We start from the raw sequence: 18,962 nt of genomic DNA, 5'->3' as shown, positions 1-18,962 counted from the left end.
TCCGACTTCAGCCAGGTCACGATCTCGCGGTCCGTGAGTTCCAGCCCCGCGTCGGGCTCTGGGCTGATGGCTCAGAGCCTGGAGCCTGTTTCTGATTCTGTGTCTCCCTCTCTCTCTGCCCCTCCCCCGTTCATGCTCTGTCTCTCTCTGTCCCAAAAATAAATAAATGTTGAAAAAAAAAATTTTTTTTTAAAAAAATAAAAAAAAATTTCTTGTGGGCTAGTTAAGTTGTCACAAACTCCTTTCGTTTTTGTTTGTCTGGAAAACTCTTTATCTCTCCATTTTGAATGACAGCCTTTCTGGATGAAGAATTCTTGGCTACATATTTCCCCCATCCAGCATGTTGAATATATCCTGCCACTCCTTTCTGGCTTGCCAAGTTTCTGTGGACAGATCTACCTTGAACCTCATCTGTCTTCCCTTGTAGGTTAAAGACTTTTTTTCTCTTGCTTTTTTCAGAATTCTTTCCTTGTCTGTGTATTTTGTGAATTTGATTCTGATATGTCTTCGTGATGGTTGGCTTTTGTTGAATTTAATGAAAGTTTTCTGCGCTTTTTGGATTTTGATATCTGTGTCCTTTCCAAGAATAAGGAAGTTTTCAGCTATAATTTTCTCACATAAACATTTTGCCCCCTTTTCTCTCTCTTCATCTTATGGGACTCCTGTGATACAAATGTTATTACATTTTAATAAATTGCTGAGTTCCCTAAGTCTGCCTTTGTAATCCCTGACCTTTGTTTGCCTCTCCTTTTCAGTCTCAATATTTTCCATACTTTTACCTTCTATATTGCTAATTCGCTCCTCTGCCTCATCCACCCTCGTTTTTATGGCCTCCATTAGTGTTTGCATCTCAGTTATAGCATTTTTAATTTGGTCTGAGTAGATTTTAGTTCTTTTGTCTGCATAAAGGGATTCTCTGGTGTCTTCTATGCTTTTTTTCAAGCCCAGATAGTATCCTTATAATCATTGTTTTAAATTCTAGTTCAGACATCTTACTTATATCTTCATTGATTAAGTCCCTGGCCATCATTTCTTCCTTTTCTTTATTTTGAGGTGAATTCTTCTGTCTTGTCATTTTGGAGGAAGAAAAACAATAACAACAATAATAGAATGAAATAAAAATTTAAAAATTAAAAAAAAATCAGGGGCGCCTGGGTGGCGCAGTCGGTTAAACGTCCGACTTCAGCCAGGTCACGATCTCGCGGTCCGGGAGTTCGAGCCCCGCGTCAGGCTCTGGGCTGATGGCTCAGAGCCTGGAGCCTGTTTCCGATTCTGTGTCTCCCTCTCTCTCTGCCCCTCCCCCGTTCATGCTCTGTCTCTCTCTGTCCCAAAAATAAATAAACGTTGAAAAAAGAAAAAAATTTAAAAAAAAAAATCAAATAAAGGAAGCTAGATCCTAGGTGTGTTTTCATGTGCTTGTTAAGAGAAGCTTAATAGAAAAAAAAAAAAAAGGAAACAAATAAAAATAAAAAATTATAAAAATTAAATAATAAAATAAAGATTTGCTCTTTCTGTATCCAAGAAACAAAAGAAAGACAACAACATCAACAAAAACTGAAACAACAAAAAAAGCAGACAAATAGAGCTGAAACTTTGCAGCAGTCTATGGTCAGTAGACAGAGTGTGGACGGGATTTGTACTGGTCTTCTCAGGGAGGGGCTTGCTGCTCTGATTCTCAGGTCAACTTGCCCTAGTAGAGGTGTGCTTGGAAGGCACAGGTATAACAGCTCTATTCTCCACTTGGTGGTACTGTTTAGCTCACTGAGGTCCATCAGTGTTGGGCTACTGGTGAAAGTGGCTTCACCCCACTCTAGTCTCTGGAGTGGGAAGTTCAGACCCTCACAGCTGAGCTATCTATCACCACTCCTGTGTCTCCCACTTCTGTCAGCTCCCTGCCTTCCCCTGTCTGTGTCCAAGCTGTCTGCCTACCAGGTGGTACCTCCCTCCAGAGTTTTATCTCAGGCATGGCTGTGTTTCAAAACCACACACTTCAGAGACCCCTGTGGCTGGGCTTGGACCTGCAGTGGTCCTCTGGGGGAGGGTTTTACCGCACTGTCACTAGTGCTGGCCTGTTTCAGAAAGTGGCACTGTGACTGGGCAATGGCAGTGTCTCAGTGTTTCTGGTAAATTGCAACACACAGCTGACTCAGCCGGCATCTTTGTTCCTAAATGGGTGAATACGGCAGATTGATGGCACCTGCTGGGTCTTTTGTCTGTGGAGAAGTCATAACACCTCTACCAAATGCACTCCAAGCAGGGGAACCACTTCTCTCCATGTGACACAGGGACTCCTCAGACCACACTGCCTGCTCCTGTGACTCCATCCTGATTCCTCACTGGAGCACTACCAGGTGCTGACCTCTGAAACTTCAGACTCTATGCGCTGTTTATAAAAACTGACAGTATTGAAACCCTCTCTATTTCCCCCTTTCAATGGTTTTGGGAAATAATTTTCTTGTGCAGTCCACTGTGTGTGTTTTCACTCTAGCTGCTTTCAAGGGGAGTGCTTTCTCGCAGAAGCCTAATGCACTGCTCTCTCCCTGCCTTCTCTTTCTCCTCTCCATGCAAAAGGTTCCCTCCCCTCTGTGGCACCACAGCTCCTTTCTCTCCAATTCACCTCTCTGCACCATGTACTTGCTGTGTTCTCTCCCTGAAATTATATAACTTGTTCTGTTAATCCTCAGATCAATTTACTAGGTGTTCAAAATGGTTTGATATTGATCTAGCTCTATTCGAGGGATGAGGCAAGCTTAGGGTCCCCTTACTAGTTTGCCAACTTAACTCCTCCCATAATTCTATTTTTACTTTTTTTTTTAAGTTTTATTTATTTATTTTGAGAGAGAAAGAAAGCACAAGTAGAGGAGTGGCAGAGAGAGAGGGAGAAAGAGGGTGAGAGAGAGAATCCCAAGCAGGCTCTGCACTGTCAGCATAGATTCTGATGTGGGGCCTGATGCAGGGCTCAAACTCATGAACTGTGAGATCATGACCTGAGCCAAAGTTGGATGCTTAACCTACTGAGCCACGCAGGTGCCCCCTATTTTTATTTTTTTGAAGAAACACCATACTGTTTTCGACAGTGGTTGCACCAATTTGCATTCCTATCAATAATGCATGAAGATTCCTTTTTCTCTACATCTTTGCCAACACTTGTTATTCCTTATGTTTTTAATGTTGGTATTCTGATATGTGTGAGGTGATATCTCATTGTGGTTTTAATTTGCATCTCCATTGTGATGAGTCATGTTGAGCATACTTTCGTGTGTCTGTTGGCCATTTGTATGTATGCCTTCTTTGGAAAAATGTTTATTCAGGTTCTCCGCCCACTTTTTAATTGGATTATTTGGTTATTTTGGTGTTGAGTTGTATCAGTTCTTTACATATTTTCGATATTAACCAATGGGTATATCATTTGCAAACATCTTCCTCCATTAATAAAGGTGCTTTTTCTTTGTTGATGGTTCCCTTCACTGTGCAAAGGCTTTTTATTTTAGTGTAGTATCAAGTTTAATTTTCCTTTTGTTTCCCTTGCCTGACGAGACATATCTAGAAAAATGAATCTATGGCTGATGTCAGAGAAATTACTGCCTATGTTTTCTCCTAAGAATTTTGTAGTTTCAAGTCTCACGTTTAGGTCTTTAATCTATTTTGAGTTTAGTTGTGTGTATGGTGTAAGAAAGTGGTCTGGTTTCATTCTTTTGCATGATGCTGTCCGGTTTTCTCAACACCATTTGTTGAAGAGACAGTCTTTTTCCCATTGCATATTCTTGTGTCCTTTGTTGTAGATTAATTGACCATAAAAGTATGGGTTTATTTTTAGGTACTCTATTCTGTTCCATTGATATATGTGTCTACTTTATGCTGGTCCTGTACTGTTTTGATTACTACAGCTTACTATACCTTGAAATCTGGGATTGTCATACCTCCAGCTTTATTCTTCTTTTTCAAGATTGCTTTAGCTATTTATGGTCTTTCCTGGTACCAAACAAATTTTAGGATTATTAGTTCTAATAATAGAACTAGCATTTTCTGTGGAAAATGCTGTTGGTATTTCATAAAGATTGCATTAAACCTGTAGATAGATTTAGAAATATGTACATTTTAATAATAATTTCCCAATCCATGAGCATGGAATATCTTTCCATTTGTTTGTGTCATATTTAATTTCTTTCATCAAGCTTTATAGTTCTTGGAGTCAAGTTTTGTCACCTCCTTGGTCAAGTTTACTTATACATATTTTATTATTTTTGGTGAAATTATAAATAGGATTGTTTTATTAATTTTTCCTGCTACTTCATTATTAATGTATAGAAATGCAACTGTTTTCTGTACTTTGATTTTGTATCCTGAAACATTACTGAACTCATTTATCAGTTCTAGTAGTTTTTTTTTAATTTTTTTAATCTTTATTTATTTTTGAGAGAGACAGAGCATGAGCAGGGGAGGAAAAGAGAGAGAGGGAGACACAGAATCTGAAGCAGACTCCAAGCTCTGAGCTGTCAGCACAGAGCCCAATGTGGGGCTCGAACCCATGAACTGTGAGATCGTGATCCGAGCCAAAGTTGGATGCTCAACTGACTAAGCCACCCAGGCACCCCATCAGTTCTAGTAGTTTTGTGGTGGAATCTTTAGGGTTTTCTATGTATAGTATCATGTCATCTGAAAATAGTGACAGTTTTGCTTTTTTCTTACCAATTTGGATGCCATTTATTTCTTTTCCTTGTCTGATTGCTGTGGCTAGGACTTCTAGTACTATATTGAATAAAAGTTGTGATAGTGAACATCCTTGTCTTGTTCCTCATCTTATACGAAAAGCTCTCAGTTTTTCACCATTGGGTATGGTGTTAGCTGTGGTTTTCCACATATGGCCTTATTATATTGAGATATGTGCCCTCTAAGCCTAGTTTGTTGAGTTTTTATCATGACTGGATATTGTACTTTGCCAAAATAGATTTTGAAATCTATTTGAAAGGATGAAAATATTTGCATCTATTGAAATGATCATGTGGTTTTTATCCTTTCTCTTATTGATGTGATGATCATATTAATTGATTTGTTCAAATATTGAACCATCTTTGCATCCCTAGAATAAATCCCACTTGATCATGGTGAATGATTTTTTTAATGTACTGTTGGATTTGGTTTGCTAATATTTTGCTGAGGATTTTTGCATATATGTTTATCAGAGATATTGGCCTGTAGTTTTGTGGTTTTTTTAGTGTCTTTATCTTGCTTTGGTATCAGGGTAATGTTGGCCTCATAGAATAAATTTGGAAATGTTCCTTCTTTTTCCATTTTTTGGAATAGTTTAAGAAGAATAAGTATTAATTTTTCAAATGTTTGGTAGAATTCATTTGTGAAGCTATCTTGTCCTGGACTTTTTTTGTTGTAGGGTTTTTTGTTTTGTTTTGTTTTTTTGTTATTTTTATTATTTTTGCTTTGTTTTATTTTTTATTATTTCAATTTCATTGCTAGGACTGGCCTGTTCAAATTTTCTATTTCTTCCCAATTCAGTTTTGGAAGGTTATAAGTTTCTAGGAATTTATCCATTTCTTCTAGGTTGTCCAATTGTTGACATATAATTTTTCATACTATTCTCTTAAAATCCTTTGTATTTCTGTGGTGTCAGTTGTTATTTTTTCCTTCTTTATTTCTGATTTTATTTGAGTCTTCACTCTTTTTTTTTCTTTGATGAGTCTGCCTAAAGTGTTATCAATTTTGTTGATGTTTTCAAATAACCAGCTGCATGTTTCAATGATCTATTCTATTGTTCATAAGTCTCTTTATTGACTTAGTTTTGTTGGATGTATGTTTCTAAGGGTTTGTCCATTTCATCTAGATTATCCCATTAATTGACATATAAATGTTCATAGCATTCTTTTATAATCTTTTTTATTTTTGTAAAATGGTAGTAACATTCCTACTTTCATCCCTGATTTTAGTACTTTGAGTCTTTCTTTTGTTTTCAATCTAGGTAAACATTTGTCAATTTAGTTCATCTTTTCAAAGAACCAACTTTTGGTTTTGTTGACTTTGCAATTGTTTTTGTATTCTCCATTTTATTTATCTCTACTCTAAGCTTTATTATTTCCTTCCTTCTGCTGGCTTTGAGTTAGTTTTTCCTCCTTTTTCTCATTTCTTAAGGTATAAAATCAGATTATTGATTTGAGATCTTTCTTTTTTTAATGTATGCATTACAGATATAAATTTCTCTCATATTGCTTACTCTGCATTCCATAAGTTTTGGTATGCTGAGTTTCATTTTTATTTGTCTCAAGGTATTTTTAAATAAAGTTCCCTGATCCTCCATGTTGAGTCTGTGATGAGCCCATCAAAGGAATTCTTCATTTCTGTGCCAGTACTTTTGATTTCAAGCATTTTCTTTTTATTTATTTCTTAAAATTATTCTTGTAAGTTGTTATTACCACTGGTTATTACATGTTGTCTACTTTTTCTCATTAGAGTTCTTAACATATTAATTGTACTTATTTTATAATATTTATCTGATAATTCCAACATCTGTGAGTCCAGTTCTGATGATAGCTTTGTCCTTCAAAGTTTGTTTCTTCTTGAACTTTATAACTTTGTGTTGAAAGCAGGACATATTGTATAGAGTAATATGTACTGAGGCAAATAGGCTTTTAGTGTAAGGATTTACATTAATCTAGCTAAGAGTTGGTCTGTGTTAATATTAGTCGCAGCTAAAGGCACAAGAGCTTCATATTACTCTAGTGAGCTTACTTTTTCCTCCCTTCTCATCCTCATCCTCCTGCTCCTCATCTTCGCCCTCCTCTCCTTCTCCCTCTTCCCCATCCTTCTCCTCCTCTTCCCCCTCCCCGCTTCTCCTTCTCCTACTCTTCCTCCATCTTCTTCTTCCCCTCCCCCCTCCTCCTCCTGCTTCTGCTTCCCTTTGTTCTGGTCCTTAGATGGAATCTTTATCTTGTAACTCTTCTGGCTGTGATTCACTGTTATTACTGGATGCTTATTAGTGTGTTGATAGGGTGAGTGGGTAGGGTGGGGAGGGAAGGGATGTTCCTTTACACCTAAGCTTCTAAGTATGTCTCAGTCCTTTGTGGGCTTGTACTTTGGGGGTGGGGTTAGACCTTAAGAAGATTTAGTCTCTCTCCTACTGTTTCCAATCTGTTTTCTTGAAGTCCCTCTTCCAATTGACTGTCACTTACTTTACTTATTTACTTATTTATTCACACATGGGAAAGGAAGGTTGGAGAGGACTGGAGTAGGGTGGATTTCTTTTCCTTCAGCTTGGAAAAGTTTCAGAATCGCCCTCTGGAGAAGTCCTTCCCATGTGAGGTAGACCTATTAGGGAGAATGGTCTGGAGGGTTTCATAGTAGCTACTTTTCCTCTCCCTCTGCCAGGCCTATGAGAAGATCTTTCTCTGTCCTCACCCTGAAAACGTTCCTAGAGGAAAAAGGCTATGAAAGCATAGCCCCTTTTTACTGTCCAGCTTTCCAGCTTCTTGCTCAGCCTGGAACAATTTGTCAAAATTACTTTTTATCTCTTCCTAACAGTTTTTGTCATTTCGTAGCTTCTGCTCCAGGTCTTGGTTGCTATATTTCTCTGGATGCACCTGTTTCTCCATATTTCAAGGAAGTTGTTTGCTCTGTTCTCTGGTCATGAATAGGCATTGACTTTCAGTTTGTCCAGCTTTTTCTTGTTGTAAGGATGGGGATGGCAGTTTTCAACGTCTTACATGTAATAACAAAAAACCACCTTTCCCTTCCTAAATATGGGTGTGTGTGATATGTGTGTATCACCATGGAGCCCAGAGCATTAACATCAAGGCTTCAGGACAGCTGGGCAGGGGGTGAGTACAGGAAACAGGATGTATTGTTCACTTTTTAAATGTATCTTTTCATTGTTAAGTTTCATTTTTATAGTTTTTAAGAGGACTTTAATAAAGAAGACTTAGGAGAATAAAGAAGTGACCAATGCATTGTTTTTTAACAGCAAAAATCAAAATAACTTTAATAGCCATCAACAGGAGAATATCTAAATTAATTGTTACCTATAGGAGATTGCTGTGGAATTGTTCAAGAGAATGGAGAAACTGCCTGCTGCTGGCACCTGCTAAGAAGATGTCTGTGATGCACTGTGCAGTAAAAAAGATTAACATTCATGTGTGTTTATTTCATGGGCATAAAAAGGGTCTGAGGACATACCCAGTGTTCAAGAAGCTCCAGGAAGTGGAGGCTCAGCACTTTGCTTTGTTTGGATTGTTTGTAGTAAATGGGAATAAATTTTGTAATCAAAACAACAGAAGGATAAAAGAAGGAAAGAGACTTACTTTTTATTGTCTTCTCTTCTGTGTCTTTTGAGTTCTGTATCCTGCTTATTTATCCCCATTCCATAAAAAGTAAAATAAAATAAGAAACCAGGAAAGGTAAGAAGTATCCCCTGATGTAGTTCACAGGCTCTTCCTTAGCATGTGCTGGTCTTTACCTGTTTTCATCACCTCCCCCCTGTTCTCTTTCTTGCCCCCTGGTGTACTCCAGGTTACTCTGCTGTAGGTCCAGGCCACCACCACATTTAGGGCAGGCTTGGAGGCTGCCTGGCCTCCTCCCAGCACCTCCCATTTCCCCATGCAACCCTGGAAGACTGGATGTTTGAAAGGCATAGTTCACAGGCCCCAGGGTGAACCCCAGCTCTCTACTTGCCACTGTATGACCCTAGGTGAGTCAGACTCTGTGGAATATTTATGGGCTGCAACAACTAGATGTACTTCTCAGGATTTTACTTTATATGGGAGAAACAAGCTCCTATAACCTCTATAGCCATGTGAATGAGAGAGTAAAAAATGACCGGAATTCTGAAAATGCCTCATAGGCCTCTGCTACTCCCAACACTGGGCTAGGCACTCAACCCAGGAGCTGGCCCTGCAGTTCGATCCTATGCTCTCCATGGATCACCTGGAGAACATCCTTGAGGCCTGCAGAACCCTGACAGACGGGCACTGCCTGGACCCCTCTTGCAAGGGAGGGCAGCCTAAGGGGTGGGATGTGGAGAGAGATGGTCTTTGGCTTCCTCAGACCCTCTGGACACAAGAGAAAGGGAAGTGCCTCATCCATTCTCCCAGCAAGGTGCCTAACAGGCCACTGCTGGGACTTTCCCCAACATTGCTGAGAATGAGAATTTCTAGGGTGTCAGGATTGCTTAAGATGCTTCCCAGAGTGAGAGCCACTGGGTTGGGGGTTTCTCTCAGGAGGCAGGACCTGTTCCTTGTCTGTCCTGCCCTGCTGTGTGTCACTGTAGACTACCCTCACCATAACCTCTGGGTCCTGGGTCTACTTTTGTCCTGTCATCCTGACCCTAGGCCCCTCCTGACTGTGCCTGAACCTCCTCAGTTCCTGCCTCTCCCAGCGCTCTTGGAGCTGGCTGGATTTGCCTCCATCACCACCAGTCACCACATCACATCAAGGAAATGTTCCATCAGAGCTTCTGCCAAGGTAAAACCTTAACTCTGCTACTCTCCAGACACAAGACTCACATTTAATTAAAAAATCAGAAAGCCACAAGCAACCTTTTGATATTTCATTATTTGAACAAGTAAATATGCACTGAGCACTTGCTCTGCTCAGGTGCAGTACAAAGTGATAAGGGCCATGACTGAATGAGATACTCAGCCTGCTTACAGGGGGACATGTGGCTGGCACCCAGACGGTGCTCAGACATCTGTGCCCTGAAAGAAGGGAGGAGTGGAGGCTTTGAAAGAGGTGTTTGCTGCAGGAGCTCAGCAAGAGAAGTTCTAGAACCTCGTGAAGAGCTGGGCCTTAGGAGTCAAAGTGTGGGATTCAAACCCCATCAACCCCACACACTAGCTGTGTGCATCCATGGGCAAGTCACATCAGCACTCTGTGCCTTGGTCTCCATATCTGAAAAATGATGACAACAATTATATCCAGGTTGATGCAGGGATGAGATAAACTATTCCACATGTAACCTGTTCCCAGCACAGTTCAATAACACTAATCATTTGTGGAGGTCCTGAGAGGAAGCATCATGTGTGATTTCCCAGGAAGACTGGCCCTGTCTTTCCTCAGTGTCCAAGGTCTGGATAGGCCTGGTCAGCAGCCTATAGGAGCACACAGTAGGCTCCAGTAAGCAGTTGTTAATGAGGGCAGAGCATTTTCTATCCTGAAATGAAGCCTCAGACAATCAGGAGAGGCCCCAGCCGGTGATCAGCTATCAGACTGCATCCCTATGGTTGGCATTTCTCCCCTATCCCCACTTAACCTATCCCTTTCTGATGACCTTTCCTCTAGAAACAGGTTCGTATCTGTGGTGGCCATCCTTTACATCTCACTGCAGCATGTCAGGTGAGGTAGGATCTTATCACAGAGAACCTTGATGTGTGGTCTGTTGCTGTACCCAATATCCTGACACCTGCCCTTCCTGAAGATGTGGGCCACCTTTCACTCCAAGATTCTGGACAGTTGGTATTGTGCATGTTGTTGTGGGTTTTGGGAAGATGAGAGAGTTGCAGCTTCATTCCAAGGTAAGTTTTCCTGAAGGGGGAGGCAAGGATGCTGACAGTGTGGAGGGATGACAATGGCAGAGTTGCGAAGAATCAATCAACTTCTTCCCTAAGAATATTTTGCCATCCTTGGCTTCATTTAGAGAGTGAAAGTTTGGGGAAATTATCGGGCTGATTTGTAATTGAGAACTCACCAACACCCACAGGATCTTCAGGGCTTGGCTAGCCCTGGCAAGGTTGCACAGTAACACATGGTGTCTGCTGATTCAAGGCTCTTACTGAGATGAGACCTGTCCTGCTTCTTACTCCCATGAGAAGTCCTTCAGGGCCCCAGCACATTGTGGCTGCTTGTCCTGGAGGTAGAGATCAGGCTTGTGTGGGGCCAGTGGGCATTCCTGAGCTCATCCGTGGCCCCCTATCCTGCCTGTATCCCATTCTCTGCATCCCACCCGTAAGCCTTGGATCACACATTATTATTCTCAACCACCTATGCAGACTTCATGGCTCCCTCTACCTCCGATTTATAGGATGTTCTGTTATCTCCCCATCAGTTTCAAGCCTGAGTTCCTCTCTATGACATGCTGTATAAGGAGAAGCCAGGTGTGGCCACTTCACAGCCAACTGGGTTTTGAGTCTTCATTTCTCTGTAGGGAAATCAGTGAGGCACACTTTGAGAGCAATGGCAGCTTTTCAGCTGTCCTTGGCCTTAGGTTACCCAGTATCTGGCCTGGCTGAACTGGTGGGTTCAGGCATAGATGCCTCCATATTAAAATGCTCTGCTCCACTTGCTTGTGTCCTGCCACCTCCTACCCCCCAATAGTCCTTACATCAGGGACAAAGATGGAAAGTTGGGTCTTAAGTTCTCTTGAATGTGGCCACAAAGATGCAGTTCCTGGTGACTGGGGGTCCATGCTACACGTGAGGCTCAAACATGGATGGCTTAGGGCCCCTACTTCCAGCTGGTTTCAGGGGAGGCCCTTATGGTCCAGGAAGTTTTCTGGGACACTTGCAGAAGGGGTTCACTCGTGCTGGTTTTTGGAAGTGAAGTCCAGGATTCCTGGCAATTTGCCCCAGGGTCTCAGCTGGGTAGCAGGGCCAAGAGGGGTTATAAGCCCAGCTGGCCCCTGTGTGCCCCTGCTCCACAGCCCTTGAGTTGAGCTACAGGGGCTGGTTCTCCACAGAGGCACGAGACTGGGCATCCATCCTGGTGTGCTCCACCCTGAGCTGGCTGAGGTCAAGAACATGGCCTGGGCACCTCTGGTCCTGTGAGCTGTGTAGTGGACTACCCAGGGAGGGCAGGCCACATGAAACTGCCACGCTAGGGAAGCTGTTAGGCTGTTTCTGCTGCAGAATTTCAGGGCCCCTGGTTTGAGGTTTCCTGCAGAGCCCACTGCTCACGTCCTGCCTTGGGGGCTGTTTAGTAGGGGGTTGGCAGTCTGGTTGGATCTGCAGGGCTGCAACCTGGGCCGCACAGCCTGTCAGGGTGGGCTCTACATCGAGGGTGCTTTCCCCAGGACCAGGCCTCCAAGAACCTCGGAAATACTCCAGATTCCCAGGTGGTCTGGGCTCCTGGGAGCTAGGCCAAAGGTTTGAGACTTTGTTTTTGCTGCAAGTGTCTGTTGTTGCAGAGGTTGCAGACCCCACAGGGGAGAACAAGCCTTCATAGCAGCCTTGTGTCCCTCCTTCCCCAGAGACCTGCACACACTCCAGAGATGGGTCCCTGGACAGAGAGCTAGTTACCTGCTCAGGCCCTGCTAGGACCTTGCTGTCTCCAGCAAGTAGGCCCTTGGTAAGCGAATGTGCCCACAGCTCCCGCCTGCTGGGTACTGAGCCCACAATGGTCCTACCTGCATCTGAAGCCCCAGGCCCCCTGACCTCCAGCTTCACTGGACCTGGGCTCTTTTGCTCAGAGCCAGCTTCCAGTTTCTCTGTCTGTCCCCTGGGTGAGGTTGCAGTATCCCCAGGGGCTGAGGCAGGTGGGGTGCGGAGCTCAGGGCTACGGCGAAGCCAATTGATAATGCCCATGGTGATGGCAAGCTCAGTGTCACAGAGCTTTAGCAGACACTCTTTGCCCTTCCAGGAGCTTTGCAAAAAGCTCTGGCTGAGCAGGTCTGGACCTGGTGTTGGGGCCAAGTTCTCCTCTGCCCCCACATGGAAGCTGCACATGGACAGTGGTGCTCCTAGTGCTGGCCCTGACAGACTCTCAGACACACACAGGTCATCATCCAGGCTTGGGCCAACAGGGCCCTCGCTGGGGTCATAGAAGAGCTCATAGAGGGCATCTCCACTGTAGCTATCCCGGGGGAAGGCAGCTGCAGGTGTGCCTGGGCTCGAAGCCTCCTTCTTATCCTCCTCGAGGCCAGGTGAGAAGGAGTCATAGTAGCCTTCATCACTTGTGGACACAGATTCTGGCTGTTCACTCTTGGGGGTACCTGTGTCTATGGAGCTGGCTTTGGAGCCACTGTGGGGGTCCCTGCAAGGACACAGGGGGAGCTCAGCAAGCCCAGCTGTATCCAGCCTGGGTCGGTCTGTATCTGTCCCCTGGGGACTCCCCAGCCATGGGCCCAGTAGGGTGCTATGCTGCTGTCTCACAGAGCGATTCACACTGTCCCAGAACTTGGCAAAGTCAGACATCTCATTTTGGGCAGGTGATGCCAGCTGTTCCATGCTGCCCTGGAAGGGGCCCCTAAGAACTTTGTTTTCAAGGGCCTGTGATACCTGAGTTGGGCTCTCCAGGCTCTCGTTCAGTTCCAGGGATGGCACGGAACTTTCATCTGCAAAGATCTCCCCACAGCCTGTGAGAGAGTCAAAGCTCTTGAGTGAGGCCACATCCTCACACAGGGCCCTACAGAGGTCAAAGGAAGAGTCGGGCAGGAGCTCGCTGTCAGATAGGTCTTGACATAGGCCATCTGGCCCCAGTCCTTCACCAAAGGGAAAGAAGCCTGTGTCTGTCTGCCCTCCAGACTCTGATGGGCCTCCAGGCGAGGACAGGCTCTCCCTCTTGGTTACGAGTGAGGCCAAGTTCTCAGTCTTGTTTCTGCGAATGTGGAATAGGTTCCGAAAGCACTTCTTAGGTCGTTTCAGGGAGATCCTCTTCCTTGGTATGCTCTTGGCCACAGCTGGCACGAAGGGCATCTGGGGTACAAAGTGGCGGTAGTCAATCATGCGCTGGCTGCTAGAGGGTCCTGGGAAACTCGCGCTGCCCACCAGGTGCCCTGTGGTGGCACTCACCCTGCCAGCCCCAGGCACACTGTCATGAGTCTTGCTCTTTCGTACCAGTTTGAAGGTGGTCCCACAGAAGGCTGTAGCCCCCACCTCGGGTTCTGGTTTCGCTCCCTTGTTGGGGCATCTGTCATAGCCTTGGGCGTTGGGACTAACCTGTGGGGCTCTCTCACTGTAGGGCCGCTGTTGCCCTCCTGGTGAGACTGACCAGGGACCTGCATCCTCCCTGACTGGAGCAGTGGCTGCTGGGTCTGGGGGTTTCTCATGGGAAATCTGCAGGCTGGATTTGATGAAGGTCTTTCCTCTCTTCAGCTCCATGCTGCCAGTGCCCCAGGCTGCTGTGAAGGAAAACAGGAGGCACTTAGTATCCAAGATGGAGGCCTATGGTTCTAGAAGACCTCTTCCTATCCCTGCTTACATAGTTGCTTTGGAGCTGAACTCTGACATCTAAACTTGGATCCTTTCAGAGGTAAGAGAGAGGGAGATGGGATGGCCCCACCCAGACTCACTGCCCCAGGGCTGCTCATTGCTCCATAGACAACTGATCCCAGAGAAGTTAAGTCACATGCCTAAAGTCACATAGTAGGAGCCTAAATGAGGACAGACTGGGGTCTGATTCTATTGTGTCTGTGATCTCTCAACTCAACCAAGCATCATCTCAGAGTTTACCTGGCCAAGTCAGATTCCCATTTCTATGCCCAGGCACTCTACAAATAGCACCCATCCTCACGGGGGAAGTATCATCGCTCTTTCAAGTGGTGGAGGAAAGGATTCAACAAATAAGTTCCTGCCTTCATCTAAGAGACAAAACTCAAAGGGAAACCCAAGCCTGTATCCTGGGCTGGATGGAGTAGCTCATCAGTTGGAAGGGGAGACACATACACTATCCTTCATGGCTATTGCATCTGTCTGAGGAAGTAAGAGTTGGTCTACACAGAGACCATCAGCAAGGCACAGCTGAGTATCTAATGGTGCATGTTGAGCTTGAGCACTGAGAAGAGAGACGGCATCATGGTAGAAGGCAAAAGAGAGGAGGCAGGCATGAGGCCAGGATCAGACAGATTAGATAGACACAACACATGATGGGCTGGAGAGCAGCCAGGTATCACCTTCTATGCACATCTTAACTGAGAGGCATTGATGCCTGGAATGCCATCCAGAGTTCCATCCAGATGAATGCCCAGTCTGAGTTCAATGGGAAAGGGTGTTGTGGTTGACTATTGATGTCTGTCCTGGTATGGGAGGGGGAAGCCACATAGGAGTGTTAACTTGACCATTTTTGCATTGCTAGGGAGTATGGCCTTACTCTGAGATCAACGAAGAGCTATTTGATGGTCTAAGATATCTAATATCTGATATCTAAGTGGAGGACAGAATAAATTAGGAGAGAAGCTTTGAGCAGAGAAGATTCACAAAGGGCAACTAAAGTGGTCTGAGTATGTGGAGATAAGATCCAGATGGAAACTGCAGTCAAAGTCATGAAAAAGAGAGGTAAAGTTATAAGGACCTTTCAAAGGCAGAAATGCTAGGATTTGGCAACTGAATAAAGAGAGAAAAGTCATCAACAATGAGGAAACAGTAAATACTGATCCAGACAAAGAAAAGTGGGAAATGGTAAGGAAGTGGGAGTGGAGTGAAGGTGAGGAAGGGGCTTATACTAAGAGCTGGTTTGAAAAAGGGAAGTAAGGCTCTAGTTTTAAACATGTGGCCTTTGGGGTGAGCTTGGAGACCCCCAAGACCAGACCAAAAGAAGGTGATGTCCAAGAGCACCTGCAAACTTCCCCAGACTCTCCCTTGCTGTGTCTTCACAGGTACCCAGCTCACAGCTCAGTCTGTGCCAGCAGCTGGGAGTGGTGAGTGACCTGTGGGTCAATCCTATCAGTCTGGTGAAGGAAAGACTAGAAGAGAGAGTTTGGGGATGGTTTCTTTGACTTTCTTTTTTTTTTTCTTCTTAAAAAAACTTTGTTAAATGTTTATTTTTGAGACAGAGAGAGAAAGAGAGAGCAGGAGAGGGGCAGAGAGAGAGGGAGACACAGAATCTGAGCAGACTCCAGACTCTGAGTTGTCATCACATGGCATGTGACATGGGTGTTGAACCCACAAACTGTGAGATCATGACCTGAGCCAAAGTCAGCAGCTTAACCAACTGAGCCCCCCAGGTGTCCTTCTTTGGCTTTTCATAAGGACTTCTCCATAGGGAGCATCTGAATTCACTCCCCACCCCCGCCCCTGGTGCACAGCCTGTGAGGGACGTACACCACAGGTGTGAAGGCAAGTGGCTCTGTCAGCCTGCTTGCCTTTCAGACCCACTTCCCAGGAAGCTTTGCAGCTACCTTCAGAAAGCTGCTTGACAGTTATGAGCTGACCAGGGTCAGCTTCGGAGTCTCTCAAATGCTTAGACATGAAGACCTGGAGGTGAAGAGAGGGGCTGCCTCACAGCCCAGGTGACAACACTAAAGCTGAAGATGAGAAGTGGTGACAAAGCTGCCACTGCAGGGGCTCACAGGGACAAGCTGACTGGCCTCAACCCTACTCCCACTCATGGGCAGCACTTCCTCCCCTACAGGGGGACACTTGGGACTTTTGGCTGGAAGATAGGAGAAAGTGCTATGCCGGGGAAAACCACAGAACCTGGACTTGGCTCTGGCAGCAGCTCAGCTCTTGGTGACAGCATCCTGGACAGTGGGACAGTGCTTCAAGTTACCTTTCTGTCTCCTATGAGGTGTCATGCGCCCAAGCCTTTCCTACCCTATACCTGCAAATCCCATTTTCACTCACCACAGTCCTCTGTGGCTGAGACAAGTCCTTCCTTAGCTCTGATGAATTTTCTTTACACTGCATAGTGGTTAATATTTGGACTCTGGAGTTGGAGAACCCAGATTTGAGTCGTGGTTGCATCTACCTAACCAGGTGAGTTCTTCACCTATAACCATATAAGAGACATAACTTCCATTTTACAAAGGAGAGAGAATAAGGTCGAAAAAAGTCAGTCAATTGGCCCAGGTCACACATGTGGTAAGTGACAGAACTAAGATTTGAAACCAAGCCTGTCTGATTCTGGTCATGTGCTCTTAACCACAACAGACATTCTGTGAACCAATACCCAAACTCTTCTTCATGGGAAACTTAAAAATCAAATACTAAACGTGCTCTTATGAAGAATTTTGAAAGCACAATGAAAATGGAGATTAAAAACCAAAGTGCAGCTTACACAAATTCAGAAAAATTATAATTGAAGGTCATATACTTTCTATGACAAGAAATCTTGGAGATATTTTATTATGAGATCTCTATTCTATGTTAGAAAAATATTTTTATTAACACACTTTTGGAAATAATTTCAAGTAAGCATGACAAAGATTACTTCACTGTGTGCAGAATTTGCAACTACAAGAACTAAGGTGGTTCATTTGATATCGATCTCTATCAATAAAACTGCTGATTTCTTATTTCTCAGTTCAGTGAACTGATTTAAACTCATGAAGAACCAGAAATTTCACCACATTCTGAACTTGGAAAATAGCCTCTCAGAATAGCAGTCACTGCTAAAGATGGCTACACTCAGTGTCACTGATGTTGCCAAACCTATTTCTTGAGTTCATTTAATACTTTGGCACATTGATGGGACAATAAGCGGTAATGTCCAGAATAATGAATGAGAGACTTGCAAAACACTGGAGCAATCATGTGAAATCCAGTGTATGTTCAATCTGGTCACATTCCACATTAAAATATTTTATCAGAGCCTGACTCTCTGGAAATGTGAGGCCCATATGTGACATGGGTGGGAACACCCTGAGGAGTCAGAGGCCTCACTGTCCAACTGGAGACAAGCTGAGCAGTCTCCTTCCATGACAGTTCTCAGGGACAGAATGGAATTTATCTGGAAAGCCAGATGCTGGCACTGTCATTGCCTAAGGGCAGAGGCCAAATATGTCCAGGTTCCCAGCTGCAAAAATGTACACTCTGCTCTGTAACTCTCTGGCTGAAGACCCCCTAAGTGGATCCCAGCATGAAACCTGAGAAAGAATCCTCTACCACATGCCACATCCCTCCCCAAAGGACAAAGTAGGCCTGTCCCTTTCCTGGTTTGGTGCCTTCTTGTATATAACACTCAGGGATCACTGGCTGCTCATTCTGGTGCTTGCTTGGTCTTGCAACTCCCCAGTGAGGTTGAAAACTTCTTTAAGATTCAGGACTCCAATGGTGGTCAACTGTGAGCTACTACTTATTTAAATGAAGTATTTATGTTTTTGAGACATCTTAGCTATATATTTATATCTAAGTTTCCTAAATGGAACACTGAGTCTAGTTTTTAATTCCATAATTTATGTACATCATTCTTTAAGACAGTTCTCAGTGACAACAAGACCCTGGACCGAGTTCTTCATCTCTAAAATGAACTTGCAAATTCCACGAGAACAAGAACCATACCATGTACTTTATTTAATCAACTCTGATTCACGGATGTGCTATTTTAACCAAGATCTAAAAGACAGCTGAAGACAACCAGGCAAAAGACGTGGGAAGCATATTCCAGGCAGAGGGAACATCCTGCAGAAAGGCCTTGAGGAGCAAAGGAGGAAGAATGTTTAAAACTCTGAAAGCAGGCCCAGGTGGCCAGAGCAGCCGGATGAAGCTGGGAAATGGGCAGGGCAGACTGTACTCTGCCTGAGGTCACAGGGAGGGTCTTAGCTTTTATCCTATGCACCATGGAGAGCATATGCACCATGCTTTTATCCTATGCACCATGAGATCCAGCCATCAAGGGTGAGTAACATGGCTAATATTCAGTTTTTAGGGCTGCCTGGGTGGCTCAGTTGGTTAGGCATCCAACTTTGGCTCAGGTCATGATCTCTCAGTTTGTGGGCCTGAGCCCCGTTTTGGGCCCTGTGCTGACAGCTCAGAGCCTAGAGCCTGCTTCAGATTCTGTGTCTCCTCTCTCTGCCCCTCCCATGCTCATGCTCTGTCTCTTTCTGTCTCTCAGTAATAAATAAACATTAAAAAAATAAAAATTAAAAAAAGACAGATTAGGAGCCAGAGCAGGGTCTAGCTGAAAGTAGTGACAGAGACTGCTCATGTATGTAAACCTTTCCTCTCAGCACCTTACACAAAGTATGCACTTGCATATGGATTTATTACAAACTGAGCAAATGAAGTAATTCTAATGGCTGCTTTTCTACATGATAAATAATTTTAGCTCAACTGCCTACAATTTTTTTTTTCCTTTGGGAAGGTAATTCTGTGCTC

General features: G+C 44.2%; 1 protein-coding gene across 1 annotated transcript; it reads right to left on the bottom strand.

Moving 5' to 3' along the window:
* Nucleotides 1-7,977: 7,977 nt before the first annotated feature.
* AMER3 (APC membrane recruitment protein 3) lies at nucleotides 7,978-14,034 on the bottom strand. The gene has a single exon (XM_032594384.1). The coding sequence runs from the start codon at nucleotides 14,028-14,030 to the stop codon at nucleotides 11,649-11,651; it is 2,382 nt and encodes a 793-aa protein (XP_032450275.1). The 5' UTR covers nucleotides 14,031-14,034; the 3' UTR covers nucleotides 7,978-11,648.
* Nucleotides 14,035-18,962: the final 4,928 nt, after the last annotated feature.

This window comes from Lynx canadensis, chromosome C1 (assembly GCF_007474595.2).
Source record: "Lynx canadensis isolate LIC74 chromosome C1, mLynCan4.pri.v2, whole genome shotgun sequence".
Taxonomy (NCBI): Eukaryota; Metazoa; Chordata; class Mammalia; order Carnivora; family Felidae; genus Lynx; species Lynx canadensis.
Note: the sequence above shows the minus strand (reverse complement) of the source record. Positions and strands in the feature narration are given on the sequence as shown.